The sequence below is a fragment of the Pipistrellus kuhlii genome, unplaced genomic scaffold (genome assembly GCF_014108245.1).
Source record: "Pipistrellus kuhlii isolate mPipKuh1 unplaced genomic scaffold, mPipKuh1.p scaffold_m20_p_17, whole genome shotgun sequence".
In the NCBI taxonomy this organism is placed as follows: domain Eukaryota; kingdom Metazoa; phylum Chordata; class Mammalia; order Chiroptera; family Vespertilionidae; genus Pipistrellus; species Pipistrellus kuhlii.
The window spans coordinates 30542713-30561697 of NW_023425482.1; the positions used below are offsets into that span (position 1 = coordinate 30542713).

The 18985-nt window shown below is 56.6% G+C and overlaps 2 protein-coding genes across 4 annotated transcripts in view; one reads left to right on the plus strand and one right to left on the minus strand.

Moving 5' to 3' along the window:
- The window catches only part of PHKB (phosphorylase kinase regulatory subunit beta), a 46181-nt gene extending 36708 nt beyond the window's left edge, over positions 1-9473 (minus strand). For 2 of the 3 annotated variants that reach the window (XM_036440655.2, XM_036440656.2), the window contains exons 1-2: positions 9324-9473; positions 173-262 (exon numbers count right to left, since the gene is read on the minus strand). In XM_036440655.2, the coding sequence (XP_036296548.1) occupies positions 173-262; positions 9324-9399 (166 nt within the window). In that variant the 5' untranslated portion in view covers positions 9400-9473. Of the gene's footprint in view, positions 1-172; positions 263-7531; positions 7645-9323 lie in introns of all 3 variants that reach the window. The other variant, XM_036440652.2, reaches the window with a different exon arrangement.
- Positions 9474-9704: 231 nt separating this feature from the next.
- Positions 9705-18985, plus strand: part of ITFG1 (integrin alpha FG-GAP repeat containing 1) — a 40268-nt gene continuing 30987 nt past the window's right edge. The window contains 6 exon segments of the mRNA XM_036440657.2: positions 9705-9722; positions 9724-9913; positions 11398-11470; positions 12334-12479; positions 13662-13719; positions 15086-15160. Coding sequence (XP_036296550.1) covers positions 9705-9722; positions 9724-9913; positions 11398-11470; positions 12334-12479; positions 13662-13719; positions 15086-15160 — 560 coding nt within the window.

Below are 18985 nucleotides of genomic sequence, written 5' to 3' on the forward strand. Positions count from 1 at the left end.
TCCAGGGACGGATGTGACTGTTGGCTCCTTCTGCAGCCCCGGCCCCCCACGCCGCGGGCACAGAGCCGCCCCAGCACCACCGCCCAACCTCCCAGCGCGGGGGCATCCCGCGTGCCGTCCAGGGCATCCCCGGGGGAGCAGGCGCTGGCCCCGGCGGACGTGCGCCGCTCACCGATCCTGTAGAAACGGTCCAGCTTCTCCCACAGGCTCTCATGGTCGGGCTGCAGGAGGTGGATGCTCTTCAGAGGTTCGTACACGGAGCCTGCAGGGAGAGCAGCCTGTCACCCGGTCCTCCAGCCCGCGCACCAGGAAACTCCCAGCAATCTCACTCGGCGCTGCGGGGGACGCGTGGCTCACTACGGCTCGGGTTTGGGTGAAGCAGGGGGAGAAGAGAGCTCCCCTGCAGCGAGCCCGGGGGTCTGGCCGTGGGGAGATCCCTCCCCTCAACCCGCAGCCATCAACACCTCAAACAGCTCCTGTGCTCAGGGCCGGTCACCCGCCCAACCGTCTCCGTGCTGCCTGAGAAACACCCACTAACCTGCCCTGAGACCCACGCTGCAGCCACGCTGTGCTCAGCCGCACCAGGCCGGCTCCTGCCAGCCGCTCACACCGCCAGCGCCTGGGAGGGCAGGGCACCCGCCTCACACGCTGCAGGAGTCACCGTGACCAGGACAACTGGCCACTAAAGCGTTCACCTGGCCAGCGCACACGCTCAGAATGACGGGACAGAACCGGAGCCCGCAGCCAGGGCCTGGGGAAGGCCTCCGATCGCTGCTGAGCGCGCTCAGAACCACCGGCTCAGGGTCACGAGTCCACCTGGGCCGGGGAGCGCGAGTCAGTCTGACGCCGGCACAAGAACAAACCTGTGATCTGCCTGGTTTCCGCTTGCACAGGCGTGTGACAGCCCCTCGGGGCCACAGAGCCACCCCAATGTCCCGCGACGCTCCTATTATGTAAGAAGATACTCTTCCTATTGAGGCGTTGGACGCATTGCGAATTAGTTTCCTAAACTAACTTAACGTAGGAAGTCAAGTCCGTGCATTTTTAAGAGATCAAATGGGCCCCTCCTTTTTTTTAGGTTACAAAATATTGAATAGAAAGATCCTTTTATCCTAAATTCTAAGCAGAGAGCATCCCAAATTATGGGATTCAAATGGGCCATTTCCTCTTGAAAGAATTGCAATTTCATTTCCAAATCAACATCGGCACCGTAGTATGTGATAATGCAGCATTGGGCCTGAATACATTTTCTCAGATGTAGCAGTGTTACGTAAGATCTCAAACCTGCCATGGACGTGTGACATTTGCCAAAGGCCTCGACAACAGGCAGCTTTTGTGGCTGCATAACGGTCTCTCAAAACCGCCACGCCTGGGGCAGCTCACCCCATCTGCATACAGGATCTCAGGGTGCCCTGGGTACTGTGGACTGTCTGCGACCCACCCACATCCCAGAATCTGTGGTGAGGGGCCACCCGCAGACTCCCACAGGCAGACACATTGAGAAAGGCGTCTCCTGGCTACAGGGACCTGTTTTTGCTAAGAGATCTGAATGCACTAAGCATGCCTCAGCACTTTGAGCATCTCCAAGGTCACCAATCTCTCCTTGCAAAGCAAAGAAGCAAAGTGCAAACCATGATTTCCTTTACTGTCCAGTTGGTCCATGCACAGGAACTGAAACATTAAGAAATAAATGGTGGGGGGCGGGGGGTGGGGGGACGAATAAATGGTGGCACCTCCATTCAACGAAATACCTTAAACAGTGAAGGGATGAAGTAGATCTGTTTGTAATACCAGGAGAGACCCCAAAAATATAGTGTGAAAAGGTAATGTCAGAGACCAAGGCATAGAGCATGATGCTATGTGTTGCAAGCTAAGCAAAAAGGATTACATGTGTGATTTTACAAATGCATATGAACATGTAGATAAACAACATACTTTGAAAAGTTTGGGACATACACCGAATGGGTCAAAAAGGACTGCCACCAGGAGAGTGGCTTTTACTCTGTGTTTCTGATGGTCTAAAAAAGCTTATGTAATAGGGTATTCGTTGATATGCCAAAGCAATACTTCATTGATTACAGCTCCTTGGACAATGGAAACTAAAGAGAAAATAAACAAATGGGACTACATCATAATAAAAAGCTTCTGCATAGCAAAGGAAACCATCAACAAAACAACAAGAAAGCCCACCGCTAGGGAGAGCACATTTGCCTGTTATCACCGATAAGGGTTTATAGTCTCCAACATTTACAGGAACTCACACAACTTAACAAAAGGAAGATAAACAACCCAATCAAACAATGGGCAACGCACCTAAATAGATACTTTTCGAAAGAAGACAGAAGGAAGGCCAAGAGACATATGAAAAAAACATGCTCAGAGTCACTAATCATCTGAGAGCTGCAAATCAAAACAACAATGTGGTACCACCTCACACCTGTCAGAATGGCTACCGTCAACAAATCAGCAAATTCCCCAGCGAGGATGTGGAGAAAAAGGAAGCCCCATGCACTGCTGATGGGAATGCAGACTGGTGCAGCCGCTGTGGAGAACAGTATGGCGTTTCCTCAAAAAACTGAAAATGGAACTCCCATTTGACCCAGTGATCCCACTCCTAGGAATATATCCCAAGAAAACAGAAACACCAATCAGAAAGGGTATATGCACCCCTATGTTCATAGCAACACAATTCACCATAGCTCAGATTTGGAAACAGCCTAAGTGCCCATCAGCAGAGGAGTGGATTGGAAAACTGTGGTCCATCTACACTATGGAATACTACGCTTCTGTAAAAAAGAAGGAATTCTTAACATTTGCAGCAGCATGGATGCACCTGGAGAGCATTATGCTAAGTGAAATAAGCCAGTCGGAGAAAGATAAATATCACATGTTCTCACTCACTTATGGACAATAAAGAACATTATAACCTGATGAGCAGAAATAGAAACAGAGTCAGAGAAGCATCGAACAGACTGTCCAATGACAGCGGGAAGGCTGGGGAGGGTTGGCGGGCGAGGGGGAGGTAAGAAATCATCTTAGGTGACCCTGCTAGCGGTTCTCAACCTGTGGCTAGCGACCCCTTTTCAGGGGTGGCTTAAGTCCCTCGGAAAAGACAGATATTTACATCACGATTCATTAACAGTAGCAAAATCACAGTTAAGAAGTAGCAACGAAAATAGTTTTACGGTTGGGAGTCACCACACCATGAGGAGCTGTGTTAAAGGGCTGCGGCATCAGGGAGGTTGAGAACCGCTGCTCTAGATGATGGAGAGGCACCGGGGACGTCAGGTGACCAAGCCTTCAGAAAGCGCAGGACGGCGAGGAAGAGGCCAGCGGCGACAGGGGGTCTCTGTGGTTACAGCATTAAGGTGGGATGGCAGCCTCGCCTTGAGCGTTGTCCCAGGTACTGAGAGGTCACAGTTTGACTCCCAGTCAGGGCACAGGCCCAGGTTACCGGCTCCATCCCCAGTCAGGCGTGTGCAGGAGGCAGCCAATCGATGGTTCTCTCTCTCTCTTTCTCTCTCCCTCTCCCTTCCTCTCTCTCTCAAAATCAATAAAAACGTGTGTTTCTTAAAAAGACAGTGAGAGCAGGGTGGCAGAGAGGAGGGCTGCGCAGGAAGGGCTGGAGCGGTGGAATAAACAGGACGGAGAACGGCTTACACTCGGGGCAGGTCTTGGGCACCAGAGCCAGCACGGCTCAGTGGGACGCGGCAGGAGAGACTCCGAGGACCCCGTCTAATCCTCAGATGGCTTTTATTCCTTTAGATTATTATAACTAACCCTCCATCCTGCCAGGATTTTTTATCCCGGCGGTTATCGAACAAATGATAATTATCGAAGCTACAAGCCTATTGAGAATCGGGATTAAGTGGGTATAACAAATTAATTGAGCATCGCGATGCATTTCCCTGTGAACAAGGGTCTCTGAACTGAAAGAAACAGCAGATAAAAATTCACAGCGAAGTAAAGATAATTACCCTCCGAAATATGGAAGCTAAGAAAACAGCTCTCCTTGTGAATGCCTCTATTTTAGAGACATTGACCAGAAGCCCCTGTGCCCGGCAGACCGTCTTAAAGGTTTAATATGAAGGTGGCATGGAGGTCTGAGACCAACTCGCTGAGACGAGCCGCATTTAAAAGGGCCTCGATTGGAACGGAAAAACCCCCATCGAAGCGGAGAGAGAGTCCGTGGGGATGATGAATACCCCCGCCGATGCCCCGCAGAACACCACGCACAGCTGCGCAGAGGGGATTCCTGGCAGTCCCTGTGAAATAAGCAGGCCGGGCAGCGGGAGGGCCTGGAACGGCCCCCAGGGGGCAGCCCCCTCCTGCCTGCAGCCTGAGCAGGGCCTCCTTCCTCCAGGCTCCTCCCCGGGTTCCCAGGTTCCCACGCGCGGCCCGTAGCCCACCGCAGCACCCCTCGGCCAGCCCTGGCCCCTGGCCCTCCCCCCCGTGCCGCTCGCTCCACCCCAAGGTCCTCTCCTAGCGCCCACCCGAGGTTTTGTGTGACCCCCACTTCCTCCTCCAGCTCAAACGCCCCTTCCAGAGAGGCCTTCAGCCAGGTCCCCCAGCCCCAGCCCTGCAGGAGACGGGAGGTGATGCCGGGTGGTCAGCAGGGGCGGGCCAGGCGGGCCCGGCGCTGCCGCCTCCGGAGCTGGCTGTATCTCACATGACACGTCTCTCACTCCAGCGGCTGCTCGGAGGGCAGATGCCAAAGCGAGGGAAGGAGAGAAGCACTCGGGGTCGGTTTGGGTAAATCCTCACTCATGAATACACATCAGCAACACTGGACAGGACAGGTGTTTTTAGGAAAGATAAGAGCATATTTTAAATGTACTGGCCAGCTCCTTAACATCAAGTGTGTCTTTACATTATATAGCATCGTATTTAATCCTTGCAACAATATCTTGGGGGGGGGGGGGAGTATTGTTATCTTTATTTTTACGGACAAGGAAACCAAGTCTCAGAAAGGTACCGTCTCATCACAACACTGTGAACCTGGAACTGATACAACATTGTGTGTCGTCTGTGATGGGAAATCTTAAAGTTAATCCGAGAAGAAAGGGAGGGAGGGAGGGAGGGAGGGAGGGAGGGAGGGAGGGAAGGAACGGGGAGGGAGAGAAGAAGAAAGGAAGGGAAGGAGGAAGAGAGGGAGGGAAGGAGGGAGAGACGGATGGAAGGAAGCTAGGCCTTCAGCTCTCTCGGGGTTCCAGCGGTTGCACAGAGCAGCGATCGATCCTCAGCCACATCCGATGGACGCATTAGCAGTCCGAGCACAGCACAAGCCCCGCACGGAATGCAGGACACACGCTGCAGCCACGAAAGCGCAGACACAGACAGAACTGCGGGCCGTTCAGAGGGACAGAGATGATTAAACACGCTAAACCATCTGGGTGCGATGGGGAGGGGTTTTCCAGAAGCAGGACCCTGGCTTTCCGCTGGGCCAGGAACAGCGGGGCTGTGGGCCCGGGCTTTGAAATGCCGTTCAATGGTGCCAGACACTCGCCTCCGAGGAGCTGCCGTGGGGAAACGATCGTTCCCAACGGAAACACGGCATCTCTGAGGGAGCCACCGGCCGCACCTGCGCCCCCGCGGCCCTACTGTGACAGACGGGCGTTTCCCACGGGACTGACTTCGGAGTCCTCCGTCCTCGCTGGAGAGGCCCCTCCAGGAAGCATCCACGTCGCGAGCCCAGGCTAAGGGAGAGTCACGCAGTGGCCAATGGCGGTGGCGGGGGGCTCGTTCTGTTCTGCGCTCGCCGCGTTCTGTTTCCGTGTAACGGCGCGGCACTGGGACAGCCTCCTGTGTGTGCTGTGCAATGTCACAGCCGCTGGAGGAGTGGAAACTTCCAGGACTGCCGAGGCGGGAAAGCCTGCCTCAGAGTTAGCATTTCTATTTCCCCATAACGGCGAGACCTGCAAACGCCCCTGCTCCTGCCGGCCCGCCAAAATGGGAACGAAAGAAGACACAGCCCAAAGACAGACAGACAGACAGACAGACAGAGAGCCAGAGGCCCTCTTGCTCACTCAGTTCAAAGACCAAGTCAGACGTCGAATACTGGCAATGCCGTGTTATTCAGCGGATGGCCACTGAAGGCAAGAACTGTTTTCCTTCCTCGATGCAGAAGCTTTTTTATCTCCCGGGAATGAATCTTCCCTGAGCTATTTCTTATTTCTTCCCTCCCCACACACACCCCAAGATCTTTCTCCTCCATGGTGCCAAACCAGGATGGGAAATGTAAATGAAAATAAACGGTTACAGAGAAAACGGAACGTTCACGATCACTTTTTGGCTGGCTCACCCCACATTCACCTAGTGATGGGTCCTGAGGGCTAGACGTTCTTCTCATACATATTTTATTTCGGAGAGGAAGGGAGAGAGAGAAACCCATGATGAGAGAGAATCATGGACCGGCTGCCTCCTGCACCCCTCACTCTGGGGATCAAGCCCGAAACCTGGGCCTGTGCCCCAACGAGGAATTGATCCGTGACTTCCTGGTCCATAGGTCGATCTCAACCCCTGAGCCCTGCCAGCCAGGCGAGGCGAGGACATTCTGCTTAAGGTCCCTAAGGGACAAAGCACACGCTGGCCGCAGGCTTCTCCCGGAAAACCCAAGAGCTCCAGCCTTCACGTCGGGCCACGGCCCCTTCCCTGGCCGCACCCCAAGCCTGGGTTCCGAACGGGTGTGACCCTCCTCCGACCAGTTCAACACCCATGGGGGGAGCTCCACAGCCCCCGTCCAGCTGGCGAGGGGTCTCACCACCACGACCGTCTCAGAGCTGCTGTGCCCACCTCGCCCCCCACCCTCCTGCCAAGCGTACCGCGTGGCTGTGAAGCCCACGTCTCAGGACCTGGGCCGGCTGCTTCCTCTTTTCACCAAGGGAGCTTCCCCTTCCTGACTGAGAACGTGTGAACGTGCTCGCTGCACGGCGAGTCCATGCTGACCCAGGCCCTAACGGTGTGGCTCAGTGGATAGAGCATCAGCCTGTGGACTGAAGGGTCCCAGGTTCGATTCCGGTCAAGGGCATGTACCTTGGTGGCGGGCACATCCCCAGTAGGAGGTATGCAGGAGGCAGCTGATAAAGTTTCTCTCTGATCAATGTTTCTAGCCCTCTGTCCCTCTCTCTTCCTCTCTAAAAAAAAAAAAAAATCAATAAAAAAAATTTTTAATAGTAATAATAAATAATAATAGTAATTGGGACTCTGACTGAAAACTTCTAACTCTGGCAAACTTATTTCCGTGACGCAAGAAGACAAAAATCATTTAAGAAGCTTCTTATATACCCGTTTGACAGCCGTCACTTTTGCACCCATTTGACAGCCGTCACTTCTCACCCCCGCACGCCCCCCCACGGGCCGGGCCACGTTCAGCACACAGCGCCCACGCAGCCTCGCCAACCGGAGCGGGACCCGGGACCGCGGTGTGCGGGCATGGGCCCGCCAGACGGCGGCATCAAATTTCAGAAACAAAGGGAAGTAAAACTACCCCCCCCCGGGGGGGGGGGGCGGGGGGGGGGCGCTCCACACTTACCAGACCTTAAGAAGGCTCGGGGAGACGAGGCGGCCGCGTCAGGCGGGCTGGCCATGTCAAATGGTCGCCTCTGACCACAAGCGTCACAGGCTAAACCACAGCCATGTCCACAGCTGTTTAGTGGGGGTTAGAAGCAATCACGGTTAGGATCATTGGAAGCAGGGTGAGCAGGTATTAGCCCAGGATGCCGAGCGCGACGAAGGCCGTCAATCAACGTTCGTTACCATCGTGTGCTCTCTCTATGATTTGGAAAAAGCGCCTGGCGCTCGGGTGGCCTGTGTGGGTTGGGCAGGAACAGGTACTGTCCACTGGTGGCGCATCACGTGACCAGGCGGCTATGCAACAATGCTCAGAACTCTGCGGGGACCTCGCCACCAGAGCCGGAGTAGCCCACGCTGCAAAGCTCGGGTCCTACTTTCTTCTAAAAGCAACAGGCCCCGGGCGGGTTGTGTTTAGTGACACGGGACGTCGATGGTTCACTCAAGAAGCATCAGAGTCTCGTGCTCCTTCAGAGTCAGCAGAAGACGCTGAAACCCCAACTAACGGGGAGCAAGGACTTCGAGGGGTACCTCTCCTACCGCCGCCATGCAAGCAAGGGAGCAGGCGATGTCTGGAGCATGCACCGAGCCGCTGTGCACGTGAAACGGGGCAGACGAGGCTGCATTCCACGGGGTTAAATAAAGCTGGGATGTTCCCTCTCGGTTAAGAAAGAGAAGGTAGGTCTTCAGAGCTCACGGTTATGACATGCATTTCAGAGGAAATAAAGATGAGAAGAAAATCAACCCCCCCACCCCGACACGTGCTTAGGAAAGGGAGAGAGAAATGCTTTGAAAACATGTTGAGGGCAGAGCTCAGCTCCCTGCGAGAAAAAAAAACCCAGTTCCTCTCTGTGACCAGAGAGCATCCATCCAACAAGAGACAACGAAGAATGTCACGCACGGCAAGAAGGCTGCATCGGAGCACCATGTTGGCGGAGGCAAAACCATTCTGAACACCGATGCCAACTGCGGGGTTCGCGCACCTCTGTTCTTCCATTAGCCACGCTGACATTAGCGTCTCCCAGCTCCGACCTGCAGCAACCCGGGTCCTTCCAAAGGGAAGGCTGTGGGGTGAGGGGGGGAACCCCCTCTCCGTCCCGCTTACAGGCACGCTTTCCGCTCAGGGCGCTCAGCCCTGGCTCCGGGCTGCAGGGTCGTGACTGTGCAATTTGAAGGAGTCAGCTCGGGACACTGGAGCTGCTGGGGCTGCTTGCACGGCCTGGGGTGGGCGCACCCCGGGGGCCCCCCGCCTGGGGAGGGCACCTGCTTCCTTAGGAGCCCTAACTGTGCTCCCCGGAGCCCTCTTCGTGGCCTGGGCCCTGTCCCCCAACATTTTTGCCGCCAAGATGACCTGGCTGGGGCTCAGGATTCGGGGAGGAGTGCAAAGAGGGATGTGCAATAAGGCAGCCAGCAGGGAGAGAGAAAGCAGGAAGCAGATGTGAGATAAGGCGGCGAGCGGTTCCATTCACGTCGGGGGGTGAGGAGGGGGAAGGGGTGCAGCCACCGGCTTTGGGGAGGGACCCACATCAGGCCTTTCCTAACCAGGAACGGGGTCGCCGCCTGGTTTCTGGGGGTCACACAGGGGTCACGTTAGAGCATCCCCTCATTTCTAGTGGGGGCAGGGGGAGACCTCGGGCGGAAGGCCGGGCCGCCGGCCGCTTTCTGAGGGGCCCGCGGCGGACAGAGGTTCGCGCCGGGACCCCGCTGCCCCCCGCCCCAGGCGATCGGGGGAGGGGGCGCCCCGGCCCGCAAACCTGAGCGCTTGGCCCGGGCCCTCTGCTCCAGGACCGTCCGGCTCACTTCGGCCATCAGCCCCGCCGCCCCCGCCATCGCGCCGGGGAGGCCGTCGTGCCCGCCGCCCCCGGCCGCCGCCTGTCAACTCGCCGGCAGGCCCCGCCCCCCGCGCGCGACACTGTCGCGAGGACGCCGGCCGGAAGTGAGCGCGCGGGCCGGTCCCGCCCGAGCCGCGGCCTCGCGACCGTCGGAGGGCGGGCCGCGGGGCGGGGGCGGCGGGCCGGGGCGGCGGCGGGGCCGGGCGGGCGGCGGAGCGGAGGCTTCGGCTGGGGCGGCGGCGGCGGTACTTTACGGCTGCCGTCAAGCGCGGCGGCGCGGCGGCGGGCGGGGCCGAGGCGGCCATGGCGGCGGCGGGCCGGCATGCCGGGCCTGTGGGCGCTGCTGGCGCCGCTGCTCGGGGCGCTCGCGCGGCTGGGGGTCGGGCCGGCGCCGGCGGGGGCGCTGCACAACGTCACGGCCGAGCTCTTCGGGGCCGAGGCCTGGGGCACCGTGGCGGCCTTCGGGGACCTCAACTCCGACAAGCAGACGGACCTCTTCGTGCTGCGAGAAAGTCAGTGCCCGCCGCCCCCTCGGCCGCGCCCCGTGTCCTCCCGGGGTCCCCCTCACCCCTTGCCCGCGGGCTGGGCCCCTGGGTCGCCCAGACCATCTCCCCTTACCCCCAGACCCCTGACAGCTTGCCCGTCCCTCCATCTCCCCCCACCCTCCCAGGTCCTGGCGGGGTCCCCCACAGTGTGATCTGACCCACAGCCCTGCAGACACCCCAGTTTCCCCCCAGAGGCCGGCCCACCCTCGTCCTCCCTGGGATCGCCTGCCTTCCGAGTCCTCCCTGGTCCCCAGGAGTGTGGGCCTGCGCTCCTCCCAGGCCCCATTCCTTCCTGCTTCCCCCTCGCTCCTCCTTCCCGTCACCTGGGAGTGCACCCTGACATCTGTGCTCCGTGGGCTTCTCCCCGCCTCCCTGTGTGCCCCACCGGCCCCTCCCGTCACCGGCAGCTGCTGGCCCCTCCAGCGGCCTCACCTCTCCACGGCCGACGGGCGGCTGCTGAGCCCCTGGGAAAGGGCTGTCCACCGCCAACTCACCCCGCTCCGGAGCCTTCGGGCCTGTCGTGTGCGGGGGTCACGCTCCTGTCTTCCATGCCATTGCTCTCTTTGCCAGCCTACCTGAGGTTCTTGGGAGCTCCTTGCTCTCACCATCACTACGCCAAGTTTTTGTAAATCTCGGTGCTGACCGTGGTCCTTACAGGGTCGTGGCATTCTCAAGAACCCATAGGACCAGGTGCTGTTTAAGGTCAAGGCCAGGAAGACAGGAATGGAGGGCTTATGACAGATGGGATCCCGGCCCAGATTTCGATTTCTTGGGGCCCCTGCCAGGCCCAGGACCTCCTGTGGACCCGGATGCTTCCCCTGTCTTTGTGGGATCCCATATGTTGCAGGAAGGGTGCAGGCTCCCGCACCTGTAGCTACTCCCTCCAAACTGGGCGCCGTCTGGTCTTGCCACGTTCAGGGTGGCTCGGGTCTGAGTCCCTAAAGTCCGTGCCAGCGGCTGCTCACTGAGCTCCAAGGTGGCCTCGGCCTGGAGAAGAGTCCGTGGGAGCCCCGAGAGGAGGGTCTGGGAGGATTCGGCTTGTTCTGCCTCAACACGAACCCGTGTTCTTGTGAGAGCCCTGGAGTCCCATGTCCTTCCGGTGACGCGTCCGACGGACTCAGCAGCCTTCACAAGGGGCCCCGGGGTCCGGTTTGGGGGGACAGGGCTGACGTGTAGTCATGAGGCGCGTTATTTAAGGCGACCGATCCGACTTCTGGCGGAGTCCTTCCCCGCTCCGGTTTGTCTCGTCCGGCTGCCTTTCCCATGTCCACCCCCACCCCCACCCCCGGACCTCGGATTGGTGATGGGCCCTAGGGCTCTCCGCTCCGTCAGACTCAGGGGCTGACCTCAGAGGGCAGGTGGCCTGGGGCCAAAGGAAAGCTTTCTTGTTGAGAAAGTGCCCGGGAACACGGACTGGAGCCTTCTTCCGACACCCTGTTCTCTCCCTTTAGAAAATGATCTCCTCGTCTTCCTGGCGGACCAGAGCGCGCCCTATTTCAAACCCAAAGTGAAGATTTCCCTGAAGTAAGTCCACATGGACGTGTTTCCCTGTAACGGGCATCAGTGTCGTGAGGGACAGGCGGTCGCTGGTTGGGTGGTCTTTGCGTTCCGCGGCACCCAACTGTGACGCTGGCACAGAACCACTGGTGATGAGGTCTGAGTCGGAGGTCATTTGTTTGGAGAAATAGTGGCTGCAGCAAAGGTTGCAAATGATTCACTTTGAAAGGAAATAGAAGTCGGCGGGTCCAGGTCTGACCTGGCAGTCCCCTCTCATTACCTCGCTGTCTAGTCTGCTCTCCCGCGTGTGTTGGGACGGCCTGACCCTGACCCTGACCCTGACCCTGAGGGTCCTGGGAGCAGCTCGCTCACAGGCTTGTCAAGTCAACTTTGTTTGGGAGGGGGAGGGGGGACCTGGGGGGAGAGAGTCCTTTGCACTGGAGAAAAGATCAATGACCTCTGTTCTTATTTTCTTTTTTTTAAATATATTTTTATTGACTTCAGAGAAGAAAGAAGCGGGAGAGAGAGAGAAACATCCATGATTGGAGAGAATCATGGATCGGCTTCCTCCTGCACACCCCACACAAGGGATTGAGCCCAAAACCCTGGACATGTGCCCTGACCGGGAATCAACCAGTGGCCTCTTGGTTCTTGCCTCGATGCTCAACCGCTGAGCCACACCGGCTGGGCACAGTCTTGTTTTTGAAAACCACCCTGCGTCCATCCTGAATTCCTCTGTAGGCCCCAGGGGCCTACGACACGGATGCTGATACGAGCAGAGCACGCCGGGAGCCGGCTCTGCATCGGGACTAGATGCGGTGCATCCACAGGGCCGTGTTTGCTCTCGGGGCCCGGCCGGTGGCCGGTGGCTCACGCGCCTGTCTCCGCAGGAACCACAGCGCCCTGATCACCGGCGTGGTGCCGGGGGATTACGACGGGGACTCGCAGATGGACGTGCTGCTGACGTATCTCCCCAAGAATCATGTGGACGGCGGGCTAGGCGCTGTCATCGTCTGGGGGAGAAACCAGACCTTAGGTGAGTTGTCTTAGGGGTTTTTACTATTTACCAGTGGCTGAGGAAGGGTATTCTTATGTAGCAAAAGTTTGTTCTCAAGTCAGATTTTTTTTTTTTATTATTGCAGTTCTTGAGTGTCAGTAATTGTTTGTAAAAAAAAAAAAAAAAGTCCATTTTCTTATTTTTCATTCTCAGCCTAGACCTGTTCTGAGGTCAGTTCCAGAAAACAAAAAACTCAGTCTGGATACTAAGGAGATTTATTAGAGGGTATTGATGGCTGAAGAGCACACTGTAGGTTGAACTTTCTGGAACAATCCCCAAAGACTTCAAGAAAGGGACCATTTGCACAGCACCTGCCGGACGCCACTGTGCCCGCCCACTGGGATTCTGCCCCGCCCACTGGTGCCCGCACCTGCCCCCTGAGACTCACAGTGCGGTCATCAGGCCCCAGGAGACCTGCAGGCCCCGCACACCTGCCTTCCAGGACTCCCAGCACGGAGGAGGGGTGGGGAGGGGGCGCCTCGGTGCTGGGCTGGCTGTGAGGGCGGAGCAGGGTTGAGAGTCAGGCCATGGCCCCTCCCAGCCCCTCCAGTCTCATCTGAGCTCCAGTTCCTCCTGGGGAAGCCGGCAGCTCTGCTCCGGAGGGGCCGTGGTGTTGTCTGTCACGTGGGCATGAGGACCGGACTCTCCTGCTTCAGAGGCCGCCCGGCAGCGCGGACCTGAAGGAGGAGGCCCGTGCGGTGGGGCAAGGGGAGCGCAAGTGGAAGTTAGGGTCGGGCCGGTCATCCCTGTGGCATGAACTCGCCTGGCGGTTTGTCTTTACAAACCGGCTGTCGGTTTGAGTTCTGTTTAGAGCCGTGGTCGGCAAACTGTGGCTCGAGAGCCATATGCGGCTCTTTGGCCCCCCGAGTGTGGCTCTTCCACAAAATACCACGGCCTGGGCGAGTCTATGCTGAAGAAGTGGCGTTAGAAGTTTAAGTTAAAAAAAAAAAAATTGGCTCTCAAAAGAAATTTCCATCGTCCTGTTGATATTTGGCTCTGGACTAATGAGTTTGCCGACCACTGGTTGAGTGTCTCCATGGTGGTAAGAGTTGGAATTCGTTAGAGACGAATCTTGAAAATGACGGAAAGACTATCTTCTCCTCCGGGAACATATAGAAAGTAACGCCGAGTGCCTGTACAGTGTGTGCGCTTTCTTCGCAGATCCTCACAACATGACCATGCTCAATAGGACTTTCCAAGATGAACCTCTGATTATGGAGTAAGTATGCGTTTGCTTCCCTTTGAGTCATTTTAAACTTACAACCATAACATAACATTTTTCACATAAAAAACTACTGCCCGGCCAGTGTGGCTCAGCAGTTGAGCATCGACCTATGAACCAGGAGGTCACAGTTCGATTCCCGGTCAGGGAACATGCCTGGGTTGTGGGCTTGACCCCCAGTGGGGGGGGCATGTAGGAGGCAGCAGGTCCATGGTTCTCTCTCATCATTGACGTTTCTCTCTCTCTCTCCCTCTCCTTCTTCTCTGAAATCAATAAAATATATATATATATTTTTAACTACTTTGCTAAGTAGTATTGACACTAAATTCATTCTCCCTTTAAAGCTGAAAAGGGCCTGGCCTCGGTGATACGGTGTTTGTTAGCCATGATGAAGGAAAGAGGAAAACGAAATTCAGTATTTTTGAAAGAAAAGGACATTTGTGTTTTCTTTCTGTGTCAGTCGTTTTGATTGTGTCTCTTACGAATCCAGGGTGATTCCAGCCATGTCATTAATCAGAGAATTAAGAGAACTGCTTTTGGGTAAAACTATTACTACGTCACGGACGGATATCCAGGGTACAGGGTTTCCTCCAGTGATTTGCACGGGTTTTTACATTTAGGAGAAACGTGTGTCCTTTTTCACAGCTCTTCCTCAGTGTTAGCGCTCATTTCCTCAGGACAGACCCAGACAGGGATAAAATGAACCGGAGTCAGGGTTGTCGGTAACGCGGTGGAGATCACTGGGGGCCAGGCAGCCTGGGCCACTCTGTCCTTCCATCCTTATGAAAGTCACGGTCGATATCAGCCGGTCAGTGGCCACCAGAGCTCTGGAACCCGGGGACTCATCCCCTTCGGCACGCAGCCGGATCTCTCCCATTGCTGCGTGTTTCCGCTGTTGTCGCAGCCTTCGGCGGACACTTTGGACTTTGATACCAGCCGGTTAGCCTCCCAAGTCCATCCGACCGAACAGGTTGGATCACATTCAGCCGTACGCGGCCTCTCCGTCTCCTCAGGGATGGGCGAGGTCAGGCAGAGGGGGCAGGCAGCCAGGGGTCAGAGCACGGGTTTAGTCCTCTCGCCCCCCACCCCGCGCGGGTCACGGTGGGCTCTGCTCTGGCCGTCACCCAGGCACCCCGGCTGTCCGGGCCTGGCCCTCTGGGCGGCTGGACCCTGAGTCACGTGCTCTCCGCGTGGCCGTGGCAGGGGGCTGAGCGTCTGCCTGGAGGTGACCCTGTCCCTCAGCTGGCGCTTCCCGGACTGTGGCAGATGCTGTGAGCATCCATGTCCCCACACCGCCCGGGTCTCTCCTTCTAAAGCCAGGCAGAGAGTTGGATGACATCGCTGCCTCATGTTTCCTTCTCAGCTTCAATGGTGATTTGATTCCTGATGTGTTTGGCGTCACGCATGAAGCCAGCCAGCCACAGATCCTGATAGGAGGGTGAGTAAACGAGTGATTATTACCCTGTAACCTGTTGTTGGTTTTAGCCCCACGGAGACTGTGTGTCTGTGAGCCCATTGCATGCACCACTGGCGAGTCCCACTCGCCGGAAGCCCCTGGTCGGAAAGACGTGGAAAGGGCATCTGGTCCGAGTGAGCGCTCCGGGGCTCTGGGCTGGGTCTGCTGGTGCGCGCCGTGCAGAGCGGCCGCGGCTCCCGCCCTCTGGGCGCCGGGACCGGCTCCCGGGCTGTGTCGGTGCTGAGTCATTGGGTGTCTGCACGGAACCTCGATTCTCCTCCTCGGTCGCTGGCTCCCCGGCTCAGTGATGCCCCCGCTTCCTTTTCCTTCTATTTGTTCAGTGAGCAGTGGCGGCCTGTCAGAGTAAACAGTCCCTCCCTCTGCCCTGGGGCTCTCCGTGTGCACTTCTCCTGGCCGCTGGTGTGCGAGGACTCCTCCCATCCTGGCAGCTGTGCTCCCGGAACCCTCTGGAGCCTTGCAGTTCTAGATCTTTTTTTAAAACGTATTTTTATTGATTTCAGAGAGGAAGGGAGAGGGAGGGACAGAGGCATAGAAACATCCATGATGGGAGAGAATCATGGACCGGCTGCCTCCAGTGGGGATCAAGCCCGCAACGTGGGCCTGTGCCCTGACCAGGAATCAAACCATGATCTCCTGGTTCCTAGGTCAATGCTCCACCACTGAGCCACGCCGGCTGGGCCAAGTCTAAGATCTTCATCACAGTTCCTCTAGGCTTAAAATAGAGCTGTCCTAACGCAGAGTTCGTAAGGCGTTCTTCACCGGCCTGTTCAACCCGGCTGATTCCTTTTGTGTCTGAGAACGGAACCGCGGAGGGGGGTTTGCAAACGAGGCCGGTTTTGGCTCCGGAGCACCGAGCACGGGCCTGCCCCTGCCTTCCAGCTCACAGACACTCCCTGGGGCCTCTGCCTGCCCACGGCTCAGGAACCATGACGGCTCTGCTGTGCGGCGGCGAGGTCTTGTGTTTTTGCGGTTAAGGTTTGAGATGCGGTTCACAGATGAGTCAGTTGTTAAAATTCAAGGTGTGATGGAGGAAAGCTCTCACACTTCCTGTCACTCTCTCCAAAGGTTTGCATAAAGACCGTGGGTGTCTTGCTGCTATTCATAGTGACCTGTGAAAGGCTAACTGTGAATCCTGAGCCTGTTACCCCCAAACTCTGAGAAGCGCCCGGAAGAGCCCGGTTCACAGGCCAGGGGGAGGTCCTGCTTTGCCTTCCTGGCTAGGGGCTGCGTGTGCTTGGGGTGCGTGTGAGGGGGGGGCCGGCGTGGGCGTGGGGTGTGTGTGAGGGGGGGGCCGGCGTGGGCGTGGGGTGTGTGTGAGGGGGGGGGCTGCCTGTGCGTGGGGTGTGTGTGAGGTGGGGGGGCCTGCGTGGGCGTGGACGTGGGGTGTGTGTGAGGTGGGGGGGGCCTGTGTGGGCGTGGGCATGGGCGTGGGGTGTGTGTGAGGTGGGGGGGCTGTGTGTGCATGGGGTGTGTGTGAGGTGGGGGGGGCCTGCGTGGGCGTGGGCGTGGGCGTGGGGAGGGGGCTGCACGGGCCACTCCTGCCACCGCGAGGCTGCGAGTGTGCCTGGGGCTGGGGCTGGGGCTGCGCAGGGACCCGTCCAGCATCTCCCTGCCCTGCTCCTGGGCACAGGAAACCCACCTGCCGTGTCATCGTGTCATGTGACAACTGCATAGCTTATTTCCCAGAGGATTCTACATTAGATTTCGCTTCTCTGATGATTCTTGAAAAACGGTATCTTTTAAAACTGGTTCTGGCCCTGGCTGGCTCATCCCTGTCAAGGGCACGCACTTGGTGGCAGGTGTGATCCCAGCCCTAGGCGGGGTGTGTGGGGGAGGCAACCAATCGAGGTTTCTCTCTCTTTCTCTCCCCCTCCTACCTCCCTTTCACTCTCTCTAGAAATTAGTGGGGGACAGTGAGGGGGGAACTCTCAGGTGACAATTATAAAGAACCTAATACTAATTGTCCATCCCTCCTGCTGGTTTCATTGTTTTAACATCGGCTGCTTTGGGTAATCTGCCTGCACCCTATAGTCAGTCCTCAGCTCGGCAGTTTTTATAACGTTCCCGGAGCTGCATCGTCACACATGTACGTGAACGGAGAAATGAGGTCAGACTCCGTCAGTCAGAATCACTCCATGTGGAGGCGGAGAGACGGTGCGGCCTGGGCTGCGGGTCGGAGTGTGCGGCAGGCGTTTCCCTGCACCGAGCCGCAGCCACGTCCGCAGCTCTGCCTGCAGCTCTCTGTCTGCTCTTATTGTGGGAACCTGAACCGTACGCGCATGGGGAGAGAGCGGAGCCATGAATGTGTGCGTCACGCACCTGTCATCCAGCTGTCGTCACCACCTCCTGACCAGCCTATCCATTCACTGCCAGCTCCCTCCCAGACATGGTCACTCTCTCCACGTTTAACATATACCTTTAAAGAACAAGGACTTTTAAAAATACATCATTACAGAATATCAGACCTAACAAGTAAGAATAACTTCTTAGCATTGTATCCCAGGGAGGTGTTAATGGGACCTGTGAACGGGATCCTCAGCAGCTGGTCTGAGGGCGGAGGGCGGAGGTGCTGGTCCTGTAACTCCAGCCGGCCTGCGCAGGAGCCAATCCACGGCGAAGCTCCACCGGCTCCTGCAGATACGCGCTTCCAGGACAGTCTTTCCTCTGCGTTAGTACGTGATCAAGCCATATAACATGTGTTCTTACCAATGGCACATGTAGTTCACATAACCTCAGGGCTTTTTTAAACACTTGGACACGTACACAAGACCACTTAGATACCCATTTAATTTACATATCAGCCTGCAGACCTGCGTCTCTTCGGAGACCTAGGATCGAGTGATCGCTAAAAAGACTTCTGGTATAGAAACGTCTCCATCGCAGTGAAGTTCTGTGAGGACATGGGCTGGAGGCACAACCTCAAGGACAGGGACGGTCACAGTAAAGAGGAGCACGCACACCATGTTGGGGGGCGGGGGGGGCGTCCCCATGGCAACTCAGCATGGCAGTTAGAGTCCACTGGATGCATTTTTAAGATAATCGTTTTATTTTAAAACCTCCAAATTCTAATAGGTTTGAAGATTTCCTATTTTGTAGCTGTCTAGGCTGATGAAAATATTTCGTTTTCATTCTTAGAAATGAATTTAAATCTGTGTTCAAGGGCACACAAATTTTCAAAATTCTTTTAGAGCCTTTCTGAGCAGAAACGTGTGAGGGCCGGTGGGCTCAAGAACAAGGCCACCATGGCTGGTGTGGCTTAGTGGGTAGAGCATCAGCCCCTGGACTGAAGAGTCACAGGTTCGATTTTGGTCAAGGGCACGTACCTCGGTTGCAAGCTCAAACCCCAGCCATGGTCAGGGCACGTGTAGGAGGCAAACAATTGATGTGTGTCTCTCACATCAATGTTCCTCTCCCTCTCTCCACCCTCCCTCACAGCTCTTTCCAAAAATCAATGAAAAATATGCTCAGCTGACGATATTTTAAAAAAAGAAAAAAGAAAAAGAAGGAGGCAGCTTGGAGAAGCATGCCAGACCCATCTCTATGCAGACTCATCTCCCGGTGCCTTCCCCGGGCTCCTTGAATAGTGATGATTCGGCACAGGCTGATGGGGAAAGTGGGTGGACTGGCAGTCACTTCAAAGAGCAGTTACCATGGGCAACGAGAAGCTACAGTTGACATTAATTACATTTAAATTGATTCTTTGATAAGTGCTCTTCTTTGAGAGTAAGGGTGATGGTGCCCACAGATCAGAACACCTTGACATGATTGTGCTTCCCGTGGGGGAAG